General features: G+C 39.7%; 3 protein-coding genes and 1 long non-coding RNA gene across 26 annotated transcripts; 2 read left to right on the top strand and 2 right to left on the bottom strand.

Annotated features, from left to right (window-relative positions):
- Positions 1 to 923: 923 nt before the first annotated feature.
- Positions 924 to 2,230, bottom strand: lamtor4 (late endosomal/lysosomal adaptor, MAPK and MTOR activator 4). Its single transcript, XM_022217441.2, has 4 exons — positions 2,120 to 2,230; positions 1,878 to 1,961; positions 1,198 to 1,315; positions 924 to 1,115 (listed from the first exon to the last, which is right to left on the bottom strand). The coding sequence occupies exons 1-4, from the start codon at positions 2,120 to 2,122 to the stop codon at positions 1,018 to 1,020; spliced, it is 303 nt and encodes a 100-aa protein (XP_022073133.1). The 5' UTR covers positions 2,123 to 2,230; the 3' UTR covers positions 924 to 1,017.
- An 868-nt stretch (positions 2,231 to 3,098) lies between these two features.
- Positions 3,099 to 6,308, top strand: atp6v1f (ATPase H+ transporting V1 subunit F). The gene is made up of 2 exons (XM_051958347.1): positions 3,099 to 3,354; positions 5,828 to 6,308. The coding sequence occupies exons 1-2, from the start codon at positions 3,197 to 3,199 to the stop codon at positions 6,027 to 6,029; spliced, it is 360 nt and encodes a 119-aa protein (XP_051814307.1). The 5' UTR covers positions 3,099 to 3,196; the 3' UTR covers positions 6,030 to 6,308.
- Positions 6,309 to 6,424: 116 nt separating this feature from the next.
- zgc:193726 (uncharacterized protein LOC561161 homolog) lies at positions 6,425 to 15,453 on the top strand. 6 transcript variants are annotated; one of them, XM_051958304.1, is made up of 9 exons: positions 6,425 to 7,947; positions 8,025 to 8,075; positions 9,132 to 9,179; positions 9,352 to 9,399; positions 9,733 to 9,780; positions 9,939 to 9,989; positions 13,125 to 13,172; positions 13,249 to 13,284; positions 15,079 to 15,453. In XM_051958304.1, the coding sequence occupies exons 1-9, from the start codon at positions 7,877 to 7,879 to the stop codon at positions 15,212 to 15,214; spliced, it is 537 nt and encodes a 178-aa protein (XP_051814264.1). In that variant the 5' UTR covers positions 6,425 to 7,876; the 3' UTR covers positions 15,215 to 15,453. The 6 variants fall into 6 exon arrangements, with proteins under 6 accessions (XP_051814264.1, XP_051814278.1, XP_051814269.1 ...); XM_051958318.1 differs by lacking the exons at positions 13,125 to 13,172; positions 13,249 to 13,284; positions 15,079 to 15,453 and adding exons at positions 10,067 to 10,090; positions 10,171 to 10,185; positions 12,097 to 12,987; XM_051958309.1 differs by lacking the exon at positions 9,352 to 9,399.
- Positions 10,614 to 12,122, bottom strand: LOC127536991 (uncharacterized). 18 transcript variants are annotated; one of them, XR_007946245.1, is made up of 6 exons: positions 11,962 to 11,976; positions 11,902 to 11,931; positions 11,586 to 11,630; positions 11,271 to 11,330; positions 11,046 to 11,225; positions 10,614 to 11,000 (listed from the first exon to the last, which is right to left on the bottom strand). It is a non-coding gene; the product is annotated as an uncharacterized LOC127536991 (long non-coding RNA). The 18 variants fall into 18 exon arrangements; XR_007946243.1 differs by lacking the exons at positions 11,586 to 11,630; positions 11,902 to 11,931 and adding an exon at positions 11,721 to 11,750 and having other exon boundaries at positions 11,256 to 11,330; positions 11,947 to 12,122; XR_007946232.1 differs by lacking the exons at positions 11,586 to 11,630; positions 11,902 to 11,931 and adding an exon at positions 11,721 to 11,750 and having other exon boundaries at positions 11,947 to 12,122.
- Positions 15,454 to 15,457: the final 4 nt, after the last annotated feature.

Here is a 15,457-nt window from a genome sequence, read left to right as displayed (position 1 = left end):
CCCACAGTCCAAAAACATGCTGAGGTTAATTGGTTACTCTAAATTGTCCGTAGGTGTGAATGTGAGTGTGATTGTGTGTCTGTATATGTAGCCCTGTGACAGACTGGTGACCTGTCCAGGGTGTCCCCTGCCTTCACCCGAGTCAGCTGGGATAGACTCCAGCACCCCCCATGACCCTAGTGAGGATAAAGCGGTGTATGGATGGATGGATGGATGGATGGATGGATGGATGGATGGATGGATGATTAATTTGTTCTGTTTTTTCTAAATTTATTTTTTACGTGTTAGAAATATTCTAGGTATGTTCTCTTTTTTTTTACATTTTTAAAGCTTTCTTATTTAAAATTTGCTTTAAATTTGGTTTTGTTTAAAATATTCTAGATGTGTTCCAAATTTAAATGAACTTGCATCTTTTTTCCAGATTTCAGAGTTGTCCTAAATTTGACGTTTGTCTGAAATATTCAAGATGTTTTTACTTGAAGTTTGTTCTTATTCTAAATGTCTCAGAAAATTGTTTTAAATTTTTTATTTGAAATATTTCTGAATTTATTTTCAGTGAGTTGTGAATTTATTTAAATATTTTTTTAAATTTCAGATTATATACAGCATTTTTCTTCCACTGTGAAAAGATTTTGTTTTTTTTATTAACTTTTCTGAAATTTCCCCTTTTATTATCAGACTTCGTTTTTTACAAATTATTTTCACTTGTAGTTACTTCAAACTGTTCTCATGTTAAAGTGTTTTCTGGTGGTTAAAAAAATGTGTTTTGAGGTTTTCAAATCTAATTTTATTTTCTGCTGCTGCTCGATACAAAATTAATCAACACATTCAAACAACCTCGTTAAACTGTATTGACTTAAAACTAAAGCTTCCACATGAATTTATTTCATAAAGATGGTTTAAAAAAATCAGATGAAACAACAAAAGATTCAAATAATTTTATTTTACAGAAAATTTAAACAGCAAACAAACTGCAGTCACATCATCATCATCATCTTCAGACCACCTGACCTCCTCCTACACGCTGATTGGCTCGTGCTGGTTGTTGTGACGTTTGACCACAAACACCTTCTGACTGGAAACCGTCACCGTGTAGACAAAGTCCTCCATGATCACTGAGGAAACAGAAACAGCTCAGGTGAGTCCAGGTGAGTCCACACTGATCGTTTTTTGATCAACGAATCGATCGATCGATACCTGACATCCGTTTGAAGGGCGGATCGGTCGACCCGGACAACCTGAAGCGACTCGCTGTCCGGACCATCTGCATCATGACGCTGGCCGTGTGCTCGTCATTCTCCAGCTCACCTGCAGACTGGACAGGTGAGACCGATCAGGAGTTACTGAAGGTTTATAATCAATAACTGAATGGTGGATAGGTTGTTATATCAGAGGAATCTAAAATTGAGTGAAACTTGAATGGAGTTTGGGGCTACTATATCAGTAATCTTAGTTTTACCCACTTTGACATGTATTTTGTTGCTTAGCAACATAAAACATCAGACTCCATTCACAAATCATGCAATTCAATTACTTAATAAATGATGAAACAAAAATGGGAGTAAATATTAGCTAGTGTTTAAAAGGATGTGGTGATTAACGCCAGACTCCATTCAAAAATGGACCATTTTAAGTTTTTTCTTATCTATTACTTAAATTCCGTAATCTGAATGCTAATACAAATTATTAATAATTATTATAAGAAGCTAAACAACAAAACGGCTCACAAAAACGCCAAATAAACCAGCAGATTAGAAGAAAACAGAAAATATTCACACTGTTGTTACACAGAAGGGACGTTTAACGGGATTAACTCGAGTGATAAATTGGCATAAATGTGGATGGGGTTCGGCTCGGTTCTGTTTGGTACCACTCACGGCCAGAACTCCGTCCTCACTGATGACCAGGTAACCGAGCTGATCCGGGATCCGGTCCAGACCCGCGGTGAGCGCAGCTGTGCTCTGAAACGGGACAACGTTAGGTGAGCTAACAAGCTAACTGCTAACAGGCTAACCAGCATCAGCAAACTCTACAAATTGTAAAATCCAAGGTCCTAAAAGGTCTCACTGCTTAAACAGACTTCATAAAACTCGATAAAAGTTTAAACCGTCAGACTCACCATCTTCCTTCTTCTGTTTCTACAAACTGCAGCTTTGCATCATTTCCTGTTTCTGCTGGATTTTTCACGTGACCGCTGAGGCCTTCGTGTGCCGTCGGACAAACTAAAATCCTAAAAAATATAGATGGTGCGTCTCTGGCACATTAAACCATTTTCAGACAGATTAAATACATACAAACGACAGATTATTAAATAGAATTTGGCCTCAGGTTAGTTTTCGTGCAGCAGGAACAGTAAAACAAAAAGACTGGACTCGAACGCACCATATCAGACTCCATTCAGAGTTTACCTAATTAGCAATTGGCTTGTTTTCGGCAATAATTTTGACTGATTTTTTAGAAGATCCATAAAATGCTTTATTTTGGTCACATCTGCTTCTTTTTGATTATTTTCATTCTAATCTGAGAGTTAATCGTTGAGATTAAATAGATTTCCAGTCACTACATGAGACGATAAATGAGGCTTTAAATGAGCAGATTTTTAAACAGAGTCTGGTTTAGACAAAATGTGCATCGGCTGTAGAAAATAAACGGCTTGTTAAATGTTTTAATTGGCTGACATTTGAACAGATTCTGATTCAGAGACGATAAGTGAAGCTTAAACTCGCTGGCTTTTGACTGGTTTCATGTGATATAAATGCATTCAGCCAGTGAATAAATCTTTAATTAATCTTTAAATTGGCTTATATTGGAACAGGCAGACACATATTTTGCGTTTTCTGAACCTCTATTTTATTCATTCTTTTTACCGAAAAAAAAGTGAAACAGTGTGAAAATCTAAAATGAGTCCCTGAAGGCAGCACGAAGCGGTTTAAACTTGACGTCACCGCTTTCCTTTAAAATACACCAATAAAAATAAATAAATAATATGCATTATTTATAATGACAACGACCTGGAGCTTTCAGATTTTTATTATCATTTTACTGTAAAAAAAATACAAGAATAATTAAATAAATAAATATTTCCGCACCAAACCGGAAGTGCCGATCAGCTGACCTCCTCACATGACCCGTCGTCTACCGAGCTGATCGACTCCGTTCCGTCCGTTTTTCTCCGTTAAATCACCGGGACTCCGTGATGGCCGGCCGCGGGAAGCTGATCGCCGTGATCGGGGACGAGGACACGTGCACGGGCTTCCTGCTCGGCGGCATCGGAGAGCTGAACAAAAACCGGAAACCGAATTTCCTGGTGGTGGAGAAGGACACGAGCATCACGGAGATCGAGGAGACCTTCAAGTAAGATGGAGAGACTGGGCCAGACTCCGTTTTAAAAATGTCTAATTTAAAGATTAAGTTATCATCTAATTCATTGACTGAATACATCAAATATACGTACAAAGACTGGGCCAGAATCCGTTTAAAAAATGTGTAATTTAAGAATCAAATTATCATGTAATTCATTGACTGAATACATGAAATATACATACAGAGACTGGACCAGATTCCGTTTAGAAATCATCTAATTTAAGTAATCAACGAGGGACATACTACATTTAATATACACGGAATCAGAGTCCATTTAAGGATTAATTTTTCATCTAATTCATTAACTGAATGCATCTAAAACAAGCACAGAGACTGGGTCAGAGTCCGTTTGAAAAATTTCTAATTTAAGGATTTATTTATTTTCTAATTCATTCACTGAACACAGAAAAAGTTAACAGTGACTGGACCAGGATCTGTTAAAAAAAAAACATCTAATTTTAAGGATTAATTTTTGTTTTGTTTACTCTAGATTTTGTGCAGTTAAAATATCTTTAAATGTAATTTTAAAAAATCAAAATTTATGTGAAATTTGTCCTGAATTTATTGTAAATTTGTTCTGTTTATTCTAAATATTATTTGTTTTAATTTGCTTTCAATTTATTTCAAAAAATGTTTTGAATGTATGTCAAATTTCTCTTGAATATATTATTAATTTGTTCAGTTTATTCTATATTTGCTTTAAAATTATATTTCTTTTAATTCTAAATTTATGACAATTTCTCATGAATTTATTATTAATTTGTTGAATTTATTCGGAATAGTATTTATTTAAAAGTTGCTTTAAATTTAGTTTTTTAAATTGTAAATGTATGTAAAATTTCTCTAGCATTTATTCAAAACTTTTCTGTTTATTCTAAGTGGAATTTATTTTAAATTCCCTTTAAATTTATTTTAGATGTCCTTAAATTTAAATTTATCCTCAACATGTTTTTAATTTAATTACATGTACATTTATTTTAAATTAATTCTAAATTTATTTATTTATTTATTTATTTTCCAATTATGTACAGAATTCTTTACCACTGTCAAGGAGGGAAAATTATTTATTTATTTATTATTATTATTATTATTATTTAGCTTTAAAAAAATGTATCTAAATTTGTCCTGAATTTATTTAAATGTTCTTAATTTAAAATTTACTCTAAACATGTTTTAATTCATTTTATTGTACAGTTTATTTTTAACAATTGGTACTAAATGTATTAGATTTTTTTATTCAGCATAAAATATATATTTATTTTGGTATTTATTCATTGTATGATAAACGGTTTTTAAGTTAACATTATTTAGACTTTGTTTTAAAATGAGACACAAAATGATTCAGTTGGCTGGTTGGTGCTAAAATATGATCAATAATCAATCACAGTTTCTGGTAAAATGACTCATCAAATCTATTCACTGTGACTGAACCAGAGTCTGTTAGAAAATCTCCCCATTTAACGTTTTATTCATAGGGTGGAAAAAAAGTCAAATTGGATTGGTTTCAGGATGGTTTTCTACTGGTTATACTTATTTACAGAATGGTTTTAGCCTTTTTTAAACTAGTTTAGGACTTGGTTTCTATATGGTTTTCTACTGTTATTGGAATAGTTTTAGAATTAGTTTTAGATTGGTTTCGAACTAATCCCCGGTTCAAATCCCGGCCTGGGCCTGGGATCTTTCTGCATGGAGTTTGCATGTTCTCCCTGTGCATGCGTGGGTTTTCTCCGGGTACTCCGGCTTCCTCCCACAGTCCAAAATCATGCTGAGGTTAATTGGTTACTCTAAATTGTCCGTAGGTGTGAATGTGAGTGTGATTGTGTGTCTGTATATGTAGCCCTGTGACAGACTGGTGACCTGTCCAGGGTGTCCCCTGCCTTCACCCGAGTCAGCTGGGATAGACTCCAGCACCCCCCATGACCCTTGTGAGGATAAAGAGGTGGATAGAGGATGGATGGATGGATGGATGGATGGATGGATGGATGGATGGATGGTTTCAAACTAAATAATAACTTGGTATGAGCTTTGTTTCAAAACCTGTTTTGGACTTGGTTTTAATTCGTATTTATACTGAGATTAGACTGGTTTCAGAATTAGATGTAGGCTTTGTGTTAGACTGGTTTGAATGGGTTATAATATGGTTTTAGTATGGTTTTGTATTGGTTATCATATGGTTTTGTATTGGGTTTTAGACCTGGTGTTAGACTAGTTTTCCACTGGTTTTGCAGCTGAATCAACACAGATGTGAAATGAATAGAAACTTGAGTTTGATTTGGTCTTTCAGAGCTTCATGAACCCCCAAACCTTCTCCTGTTCCTTCTCCATTACTTCCTTGTGGACGTTGAACTTTCTCGGCAGTAACTCCTGATCTTTGGTCTTTCTGTTGGTTCCTTCCGGCTTCACGTCTCCGTTCAAAGTGTCTAAATCTGAATGGACTCTGGCTGATTGATCTTTGTGTCTGCAGGAGTTTCTTGGCTCGTAACGACATCGGCATCATCCTGATCAACCAGTTCATCGCTGAGATGATCCGTCACGCCATTGACGCCCACATGCAGTCCATCCCGGCGGTCCTGGAGATCCCGTCTAAGGAACATCCCTACGACGCCTCCAAGGATTCCATCCTGCGCCGGGCCAAGGGCATGTTCTCCGCCGAAGACTTCCGATGAGCGGCGCTGCCCTGAGATGCTCCTGATGTTGTTGTTGTTGTGATTAATAGATTAACTATCGGCGTATTGATCGGCTCCTTGTCTTTACTTTGTCCTGCTCAGGCAGCGCTTCATGAAGTGGAAATGTTTCCTGTGATTCACCGTCATTCTGTTGTTTTTAGACCAAAGTGATTCATGTCTTCTGTCCTCTCAGCTCAGCCTGTTTTCTTCCTCTTTGTTCCAGATGTGTAACTTATTAAACTTTAACAGATGTTGATCCAATAAAATGTTGGTTGTGAAGTTCTGCTGTTTGTTCATAATTTCTGAGCAGAAACATGAGACTCTGCTCAGGACTTAACAGGGACTGGTTTTGGCCTAGGTTTAGAAGGGTTTTTGGCACAGTTTTAGGCCTGCTTTGGATTGTGTTGAACTGGTTTGATGCTGGTTTTTCACCTTGTTTCAAACTTGGTTTTCGACTGGTTTAGGCTTTGTTTAGACTTGGTTTTTGGCTCATTTGGTTTTGATGGGTTTTGACATAGTTGTAGACCTGGTTTTACGCTGGTTTTGCACAGATTTTAAACTGGTTTTGGACTTAATTTTACACCATTTTTGGGTTGGGCTTAGAATCATTTTCAACTTGGTTTTGATCAGCTTTTGATGTAGTTTTAGGCCTGATTTTAGATTGGTCTTAGACCCATTTACAGAACTGGTTTTGAATTGATTTCTGACTGCTTTTTGACCGGTTTTGGACCTCGTTTTAGACCAGGTTTTGCACTGACTTTAGACTAGGTTTTAGATGAGTTTTTGGCATTGTTTTACACCTGGTTTTGGACCAATTTTAGGCTGGTTCTAAACTTTGTTTTAGACCGGTTTTGGATTGGTGTTAGTCTTTTTTTTTAGACTTGGACTGCTTTCAGTTGGGGTTTTGACCTAGTTTAACATTGGTTTTGGATTGGTTTTAATGTCGTTATGAACTGATTTAAGAGTGGCTTTGAACGGGTTTCAAACTCGTTTTGGACTCAGTTTGGACCAAATTTTCGGCTTGGTTTTGGACTGGTTTTAGACTTGGTTAAGATAGGGTTTAGACTTGTTTTAGGGTTGGGGTTTAGGGTGATTTATGGGTTTAAACTGGTTTTGGACTTGTGTTTGAACCTGTTTTCAGATCTGATTTTGAGTTTAGGATTTTTTTACAGCTTCAGACCGGTTTTAGACTTTTTATTCAACCTAGTTTTAGACCAGGTAGGATAGGGTTTAGAATGGTTTTGGACTCTGTTTCTTGGACCTGGTTTAAGATTTGGTTTTGGACTGGTTTTAGGCTTGGTTAAGATCGGGTTTAGAGTGGTTTTATGGTTACGGTTTAGGCTTTTTAAAGGCTCAGACTGGTTTTCTGCCTTCTTTCGTTGCTTCATTGTGACGTTTCAGCTCCAAACTGAGGAACTTTTTGGTATCTGTTGGCTGACCTCAGCTCCACATCGTCATCCAAACACCGGATGAGGAAACATTTGGAAGAAGTCTGAGAATCGATGTGGGGCTCCGTCACGTTGCTGAGACTCTTTATTTTCCTTTAATCCGTCACAGTGCAGATGTTCGTGAACTCAGATAAGAGAACGAAACAACAAACAGCGTGGAGGTCGCAGCAGATAGCATCACTCTGTAAATATTGAAACAGCACCGAGGAGCCTCATTATTTATCCTGAAAATCTCCAGCTAACCTTCAACAAACCTTCAACAAACCTCCATCCGACCTTCAGGTTTCAGGTCCCGTCAGGGTTTGATTTGTGGCTTTAAACTGTGTGAACCTGCTGAAGTATAAAAGCTGAACATCGCTGAGTCGGATTCACTCTGAATGAGCCCGGTGGAGTGTCACCATGACGACGATGATGGTGATGGTGATGACGATGGTGGTTTGTGTCTCTGCTGCTTCTCTCGGCGGCTGCAGGTGAGTTTCTGCCTCTACAGGTGAGATCAGGTGAATTTCTGTCTGATCCGAGACGTTTCTCTACTTCCTGTCTGCAGACGAGATGACGTGAAGGTTGAAGGTTCTCACCCAGAGAACGTCTCCACCAGGTGAGAACGTCAGAACGTCCTGCACCTGCAGGAACCAAAAGTAGATAAATATCATTGTGAGGACAAAAGATTTTCACAATAAAGCGTCTAAATATGCCATGCGTATATTAAGTGATGTTTTTTATTTTAGATAAATTATAGAATTTTGACATTCAACTCATGAATCTGGTTCTTCTGAAGTCATAGTCTTATAAAACTAATGAAAACTTTCATTTATTACACGAAAAAATCACCAATGTAAGGATAAAAACCTGTGATTATAATTAAATAGCACAAATAAATCATTTAAACCTGGTTTTCCTAAACAATGAATCTTAAATAACAAGAGATTTTCACATTAAAGTGTCTAAATTTGGCATGAATATATTAAATACTGCTTTTTATTTAAAAAATGTTCATTTATTATGTAAAAAAATCACAAATGTAATAACAAAAACCTAATATTGATCCAGATTGTAATTAAATATCTCATATTTATCATATAAATAAAGTGTGTGGTTTTAGAGATAATTCTGTGAAACTTTGCTGCAGTTTTAGGACAAAAAATCTGTTAGTTTTTTTGTTTTTAGACTTCAGTCTCATGAGGACATCAACAAAACTCTGGTTTTAACTTTGGTTTTGGGTTTAGACTCATTTTCATCTTGAGTTCGATCTGGTCTAAAACTGGTTTTAGATAAATTATCGACATAGTTTTAGACCTGATTTTAGGCTGGTTTTGCACTGATTTTGGACCATTTTTTATTATGGATTACATTTATTTGTTGTTTGATATTGAAATGGATTTTGGATGTATTTTAGGCTTCTTATGAAGTGATTTAAGAGCCGGCTTGGAGTGGATTTAAACTAGTTTTGGACTCAGTTTGGACTTAGGTTTAGGCTAGGCTTTTGATGTTGAGTCTTTTTCTGTTGAGCTTCCCTAAAATGTTGCTTGATGAATACAGAACCCCATTGAAAAACTGTCTAATTTTACATTCAATTCTATGAAACTTTGCTGCAGTTTTAGGACAAAACACGTTGAAAAAGTACAATTTGCGTTTTTCCTGTTCTGTTTTTTAGCCTTAAGTCTCATCAGGATGCCAACGAAACTCTAGATGTCTCCACAAGGTCAGTTCATGAATATTCATGACAGTTTTAATTGTGTCTCAGTTTCACAGGTTACAAGGAATTTAGTCCAGAACTTCATTAGAAAAGTGTCTATTTTTAGAGATGATTCTGTGAAATGTTGTAGTTTCAAGTCAGAAAAACATGTAGAAAATAAAAGTTGTTGGTTCTTTAGAGTCGACTCTCATCTCAACGTCAACAAAACCCTGGAAGACTCAGCAAGGTCAGTTCATTAAAGTCCAGGACACATGTCAAACATCTGACCACATGTTGTGCTGATTTATGCAGAACTTCATTGGAAAATCATCTAATTTCAGAAAACCTTTTTAGGACATTTTGGGAGCATTAAAAATTTTGAAACCTCTTTAAGGTCTCAGTTTCAGATTAGTTTTTGTTTCTTGATGAAGACAGAAGAAAAGTGTCTGATTTCAGTGGCGATTCTTGCTGCAGTTGTCGGACAGAAGAACAAAGTGAAAGACAGTTTTCAGAAAGATTTGTGCTCTGAGTTAAGTGTGTGGTTGTGATGAGAATAAATCAGAGATGTTCTGTTCTGTAGAATCACCATTAATCAGGACGTCAACAGAACCATGGGCGACTCCAAACAGTGAGTTCATGAACATTCACAACACAAACGTCCTTCATGTGTCAGTTTACAGTAAAAACGTGTTGCTTGACTAATACAGAACTTCATTAGAAAAGTGTCTGATTCTAGAGAAGAGACTTTCTGCTTTTGAGTTTTTATTTCTCCTTCATCTTCCTCAGAGACGTGACGTTGAACTTGCCAATAAATGAAACTTCAATCACTCCATTAATGTAAGTAAACTCTGTTCTTTTAAAGTCCAGCTGCTGCTTTGGAATCGGCTTCAAACTCATCTCCGTTTGTTTTCCAGCTTCGTTTTTCCGCTGGACGACCTGTAAGAGTTTTGTTCAGTAGAAATGTTTCCCCTAACACCTGTGGACAGGTGTAAAGCTCCTGTTCCTCTCTGTGTTTCAGGAAACCCTCTCAGGAGTACGACTTTATTCTGTCACCTTTGACCTCCTGCCTCTGTGCCGCTATCTGATTGGCCAAGGGAGGCATCAGTGGGCGGAGCCAAAGAACCTACTGCACTGTTTACCTGAAAAGCAAACATGAAAGTTATCAGAAAAACAGCGTTAAATATGATTATCTGCAGATGATCTGGTTAATTAGCTGCTCATAAACCTCATACATGAAACACGTATGTTCAGGTTCAGCGTGGAACCAGAGAAGAGTTAAAACTTTTTTATTTTTACACAATACTTCTAAATCTAAATTATTCATTCTGGCAGTTTTTTTTCATATTTACTTTGTTTTTTGCCAGTAAAGAATCGATCAGTTTGTTATGAAACAATTCACCTGGAAAGTTTCACTGATTTAAAACCTGGAGATCAACAGCTCACCTGTCTCACCTCTACCTGTCTGATCTTTACCTGTCTGATCTTCACCTGTCTGATCTTCACCTGTCTGATCTTCACCTGTCTGATCTTTACCTTTCTCACCTCTACCTATCTGATCTTTACCTTTCTCACCTCTACCTGTCTGATCTTCACCTGTCTCACCTCTACCTGTCTGATCTTCACCTGTCTGATCTTTACCTGTCTGATCTTCACCTGTCTGATCTTTACCTTTCTCACCTCTACCTGTCTGATCTTCACCTGTCTGATCTTTACCTGTCTGATCTTCACCTGTCTGATCTTTACCTGTCTGACCTCTACCTGTCTGATCTTCACCTGTCTGATCTTTACCTTTCTCACCTCTACCTGTCTGATCTTTACCTGTCTGATCTTTACCTGTCTGATCTTTACCTTTCTCACCTCTACCTATCTGATCTTTACCTGTCTGATCTTTACCTGTCTGATCTTTACCTGTCTGATCTTTACCTTTCTCACCTCTACCTGTCTGATCTTCACCTGTCTGATCTTTACCTGTCTGACCTCTACCTGTCTGATCTTCACCTGTCTGATCTTTACCTTTCTCACCTCTACCTGTCTGATCTTTACCTGTCTGATCTTTACCTGTCTGATCTTTACCTTTCTCACCTCTACCTATCTGATCTTTACCTGTCTGATCTTTACCTGTCTGATCTTTACCTGTCTGATCTTTACCTTTCTCACCTCTACCTGTCTGATCTTCACCTGTCTGATCTTTACCTGTCTGACCTCTACCTGTCTGATCTTGACCTGTCTGATCTTCACCTGTCTGACCTCTACCTGTCTGATCTTCACCTGTCTGATCTTCACCTGTCTGACCTCTACCTGTCTGATCTTCACCTGTCTCACCTCTACCTGTCTGATCTTCACCTGTCTGATCTTCACCTGTCTGACCTCTACCTGTCTGATCTTCACCTGTCTGATCTTCACCTGTCTGACCTCTACCTGTCTGATCTTGACCTGTCTGATCTTCACCTGTCTGACCTCTACCTGTCTGATCTTCACCTGTCTGATCTTCACCTGTCTGACCTCTACCTGTCTGATCTTCACCTGTCTGATCTTCACCTGTCTGATCTTTACCTGTCTGATCTTTACCTTTCTCACCTCTACCTGTCTGATCTTCACCTGTCTGACCTCTACCTGTCTGACCTCTACCTGTCTGATCTTTACCTGTCTCACCTCTACCTGTCTGATCTTCACCTGTCTGATCTTCACCTGTCTGATCTTCACCTTGTCTGACCTCTACCTGTCTGATCTTCACCTGTCTGATCTTCACCTGTCTGATCTTTACCTGTCTGATCTTTACCTTTCTCACCTCTACCTGTCTGATCTTCACCTGTCTGACCTCTACCTGTCTGATCTTCACCTGTCTGATCTTCACCTGTCTGATCTTTACCTGTCTGATCTTCACCTGTCTGATCTTTACCTTTCTCACCTCTACCTGTCTGATCTTTACCTGTCTCACCTGTAGCATCTTGGTGCGTGATTGTCCGCTGCCCACCTGTCTGACGCACAACCTCGGCTCGTCCCTCCAGCATGGCGATGAGACGGCGGGTCGAGACGCCAGCGATCCACTGGGATTCGGAAAGAAATGAAAGGAAGCAGCTGTTAGACCTTCATCATCTCTGCAGCGGATTCTGACGTTTCCACCTGTTCTTCATCGTCATCATCATCACTGAGCTGATCGTCTCCTCCTTGAGCCAATCAACTCGACTGATTAACGTCCTGAGAAGATCACACACACTTGAGAAATTGCAGTGAGAAGAAACAAAAAATAAAATTAAGAGAACCTGAGACTGTAAAAAACAAAAACAAACAACTGAGGTAGATGTTTACTACAGTTCCCAGCATGCACTTCAGCAGGAAGCGTCCAGTCACAGAGCTGTCAGGTTTCATCACATTGGAAGCTTTTAGTAACTGCCGAACTTCTTCTGTTCCCGTCTGACGAATTCTCCGGAGGTCAAAACGTCAATGTGTGGTCACATGACCAGCAGAGTCACATGACCAGAAGTCACATGACCAGCAGTCACATGACCAGAAGTCACATGACCAGGGCTGTGCTTGATCACGCTGGAGTTGTTTGAACAGTTAAAATCAGCTAAAACATGATTCGCCTACTGCTGTTGCTATCTTGGTGATTTTGTGTTCCACATCTCATCCTTCGTCTTTTTGTTTTCATGTATCAAAGTATCATTCAGTCGTACTCCACCTGAAATTAAAGACAGGGTTCTGGATGTCTGGACCAGCTGTTTGGATCCAGTTTGGTTTCTGTAACTTTCCTCCCACTGGTTTCTCTATAATATGATCCTAAACGCTGTGAGGCGACTGGTGTTGTCTAAACATGAATAAAACCATGAATCAACCTGCCTGCTGCGCTCATCTGTTCAGTATGGAGACTGAAAGTGAATAAATTGGTTGTAAAGTTCATGAAGGTCAGAGGTCAAAGGTGACATTGAGGAGTTAACCAATGACATCGATAACGTGTTTTCCTGTCGGCAGGTTCGATCAGCAGCAGCAGAACCGAACCGAAGACGAGTCACACGAGAGGTGGGTGTAAGACAGAATCTCTTAAATGGCAGGTAGAAGCAGGCGTGCTCAGAGCTGCTCTTTGTTTGTGCTGCAGGAAAGGAGTTCAACATCCAACTGGAGCAGCAGCAAAGTGAGTATACCAAACTACAAGCCGCCTCAGCGTCCACCAGGTCACCGTTTAAAGGTCAGGTCCAACTGTTTCCAACCAGAGTTCAAGAAGACGATTCCTCATGTTTCCAGCGTCTTTGTCTAAGCAGCATCCCTATTTTATGCTTCTTATCCAGGGTTATGTTTTGGTAACAGCAGGTTAAGAAGGTCATTCCAGGCGTTCCTCTCTCCTGCAAGGTCTTTCAGTTCCTGATGGGCATCCTGAGCTGTTCCCAGGTCAGATGAGAACGTAATCCCTCCAAAGAGTTCTCGATCGACCCTGGAGTCTCCTTCCAGCTGAACGGAAAACCACCAAAGATGTTCCCATGAAGATATCCTAACGTCCAAAGCACCTCAGCTGGTTCCTCTAAGTGTAAAGAAGCAGCAACTCGACCCCAGGATCCTGTCTCTGAGGCTGAGCTCAGCAGTCCTCCAGAGGAATCCCATTTAGGGCTCTTATATCTCAGTCTTTCGGTCACTTGTCATCATGACCATGAGTGAAGGTTTTAAATGTAGAACAGCTGGTAAATCGAGAGTTTTGCCTTCCAGCTTCACGTTGGACAGTACCTCCCACAAGGACCATTCAAAAGACATCTCAAAGTCCCAGAAACAGATGTGGTCTAGATGGTCCTTTGACTCCCACTGTTGGTTCCCTGCTAGCTGTCTTAGGTTACCAGAGGCTAACAGTTGCTTCTGCAGTGGAGGCTTTGAACATGACTGACTTGGATTTCATGTCCCCAACCTCTCCAGGAGACACGAGAAACCCTTCCAGAGGTGAGAGTTAAAACCCCATGGACATTCCCAGTTCACCCTCACTGCATGTTTGGGTTCACCAGGTCTATCAGCAGCCTTCCCTTCCACTGGGTCCAACTCACCACCAGGTGGTGATCAGCTCCTCCCAGCAGGTCTGAGGATGTGACCACAAAGTCAATCATCGGCCTGGTACCAAGTATGCTTATGAGCCACCTTATGCCCCAACATGGTGTTTGTTATTCCCAACCTGCTTCTAGATCACAACACTGGTCCAGATGTCTCCAGGTTTTGTCCATTTTGAAGTCTCCCAGGAGAACTATGAAGTCTTCAGGTGGACTCCATTACAGGACACCACCCAAAGACTCCGAGAAGACCTGGCTGGTACCCTGCACTGTTCCACAGGTTCAACTTCAGAACAGAACTTTTATAGGAATTTTGCATGGAGGTGATCCAGTTCCTTCCCCACCAGAAAGGTCCACGTCCCTGCAACCAGTCCAGTCCACCAGCATTCAGGACTCCTAGCCATGTGCCCTGACCTGTTGCCTGGCTTTTAGTGCTCCATCCATGCAGGTGGTGGGTCCACTGGGCCGGAGCTCCATGCTGATGGACCTGGTTGACCTCAAAAGGGACCTTTAATTCCCAACATTGTGCCTTTCCTGGACTGCAAATTCACTGAGGTCTTTGATGTTCCTGGTCCAGTCCGTCCCATAGGACCAATCTGCCCCCAGGTGGCCGCACCCGGGACTGCATTAACAAAATAAAAGCCCTGACCACTGATTTAGTGATGGAAAATTTACAAAATAAAAGTATGTTGGTTTACTAATGACATATTAGCAAAATAAAAGCCCTGCTGATGATGTTCAAGTTATTGATAATATTAAGATGATTTCAATTTAAAGCTAATGTCACATTCAGTGAACTGATCAGTGCTTTGATTACTGCTGTACTGATCTTGGGGGAGGATTGGATATGCAGCCTGTCAGTGTTGATTGATGTATTGATCACTCATGTCTTGATCTTCCAGGAGGTTCGGACTTGCGCCCCCTAAAGCCTGTCAGCTCAGTATTTGCGCTGTGATGAATCTCGGTCACGAGCTTCAGTCCGGAGGAGATGAGCTCGCCGGCCAATCATCTTCTGACCCTTTTGGACACGGGAAGTGACGACGGAGGACACGCCCACTTCCAATGGACCAATCAGAGAGCAGAGGACACCTGTCTGCATGTGAAGAATTGATATGTTTTTATAAGATTTCGGTCTTTAAAGTACATCAGTGTTTATAACTGATACGATAACCGACATCTGTGACTCTTCATGGCCAGAATAATGATGAATATTTTCTCTACTCGCTAATTAAAAGCTTGTCTCTCATCAATAAATTTTCTGGTAATGTTGCTCCTGACAGT

Source organism: Acanthochromis polyacanthus, chromosome 1 (genome assembly GCF_021347895.1).
Source record: "Acanthochromis polyacanthus isolate Apoly-LR-REF ecotype Palm Island chromosome 1, KAUST_Apoly_ChrSc, whole genome shotgun sequence".
Taxonomy (NCBI): domain Eukaryota; kingdom Metazoa; phylum Chordata; class Actinopteri; family Pomacentridae; genus Acanthochromis; species Acanthochromis polyacanthus.
Note: the sequence above shows the minus strand (reverse complement) of the source record. Positions and strands in the feature narration are given on the sequence as shown.

Coding starts and splice junctions, on each gene's coding strand:
- lamtor4 (XM_022217441.2), bottom strand. Junction 1,316..1,877: donor GTGAGGACGGAGTTCTGGCC/GTGAGTGGTACC, acceptor TCACCTGTCCAG/TCTGCAGGTGAGCTGGAGAA. Junction 1,116..1,197: donor GCCCTTCAAACGGATGTCAG/GTATCGATCGAT, acceptor CTGTTTCCTCAG/TGATCATGGAGGACTTTGTC.
- atp6v1f (XM_051958347.1), top strand. CDS start 3,197: ATGGCCGGCCGCGGGAAGCTGATCGCCGTGATCGGGGACGAGGACACG. Junction 3,355..5,827: donor GAGATCGAGGAGACCTTCAA/GTAAGATGGAGA, acceptor TTGTGTCTGCAG/GAGTTTCTTGGCTCGTAACG.
- zgc:193726 (XM_051958304.1), top strand. CDS start 7,877: ATGACGACGATGATGGTGATGGTGATGACGATGGTGGTTTGTGTCTCT. Junction 9,400..9,732: donor ACCCTGGAAGACTCAGCAAG/GTCAGTTCATTA, acceptor TCTGTTCTGTAG/AATCACCATTAATCAGGACG. Junction 13,173..13,248: donor GAAGACGAGTCACACGAGAG/GTGGGTGTAAGA, acceptor TTTGTGCTGCAG/GAAAGGAGTTCAACATCCAA.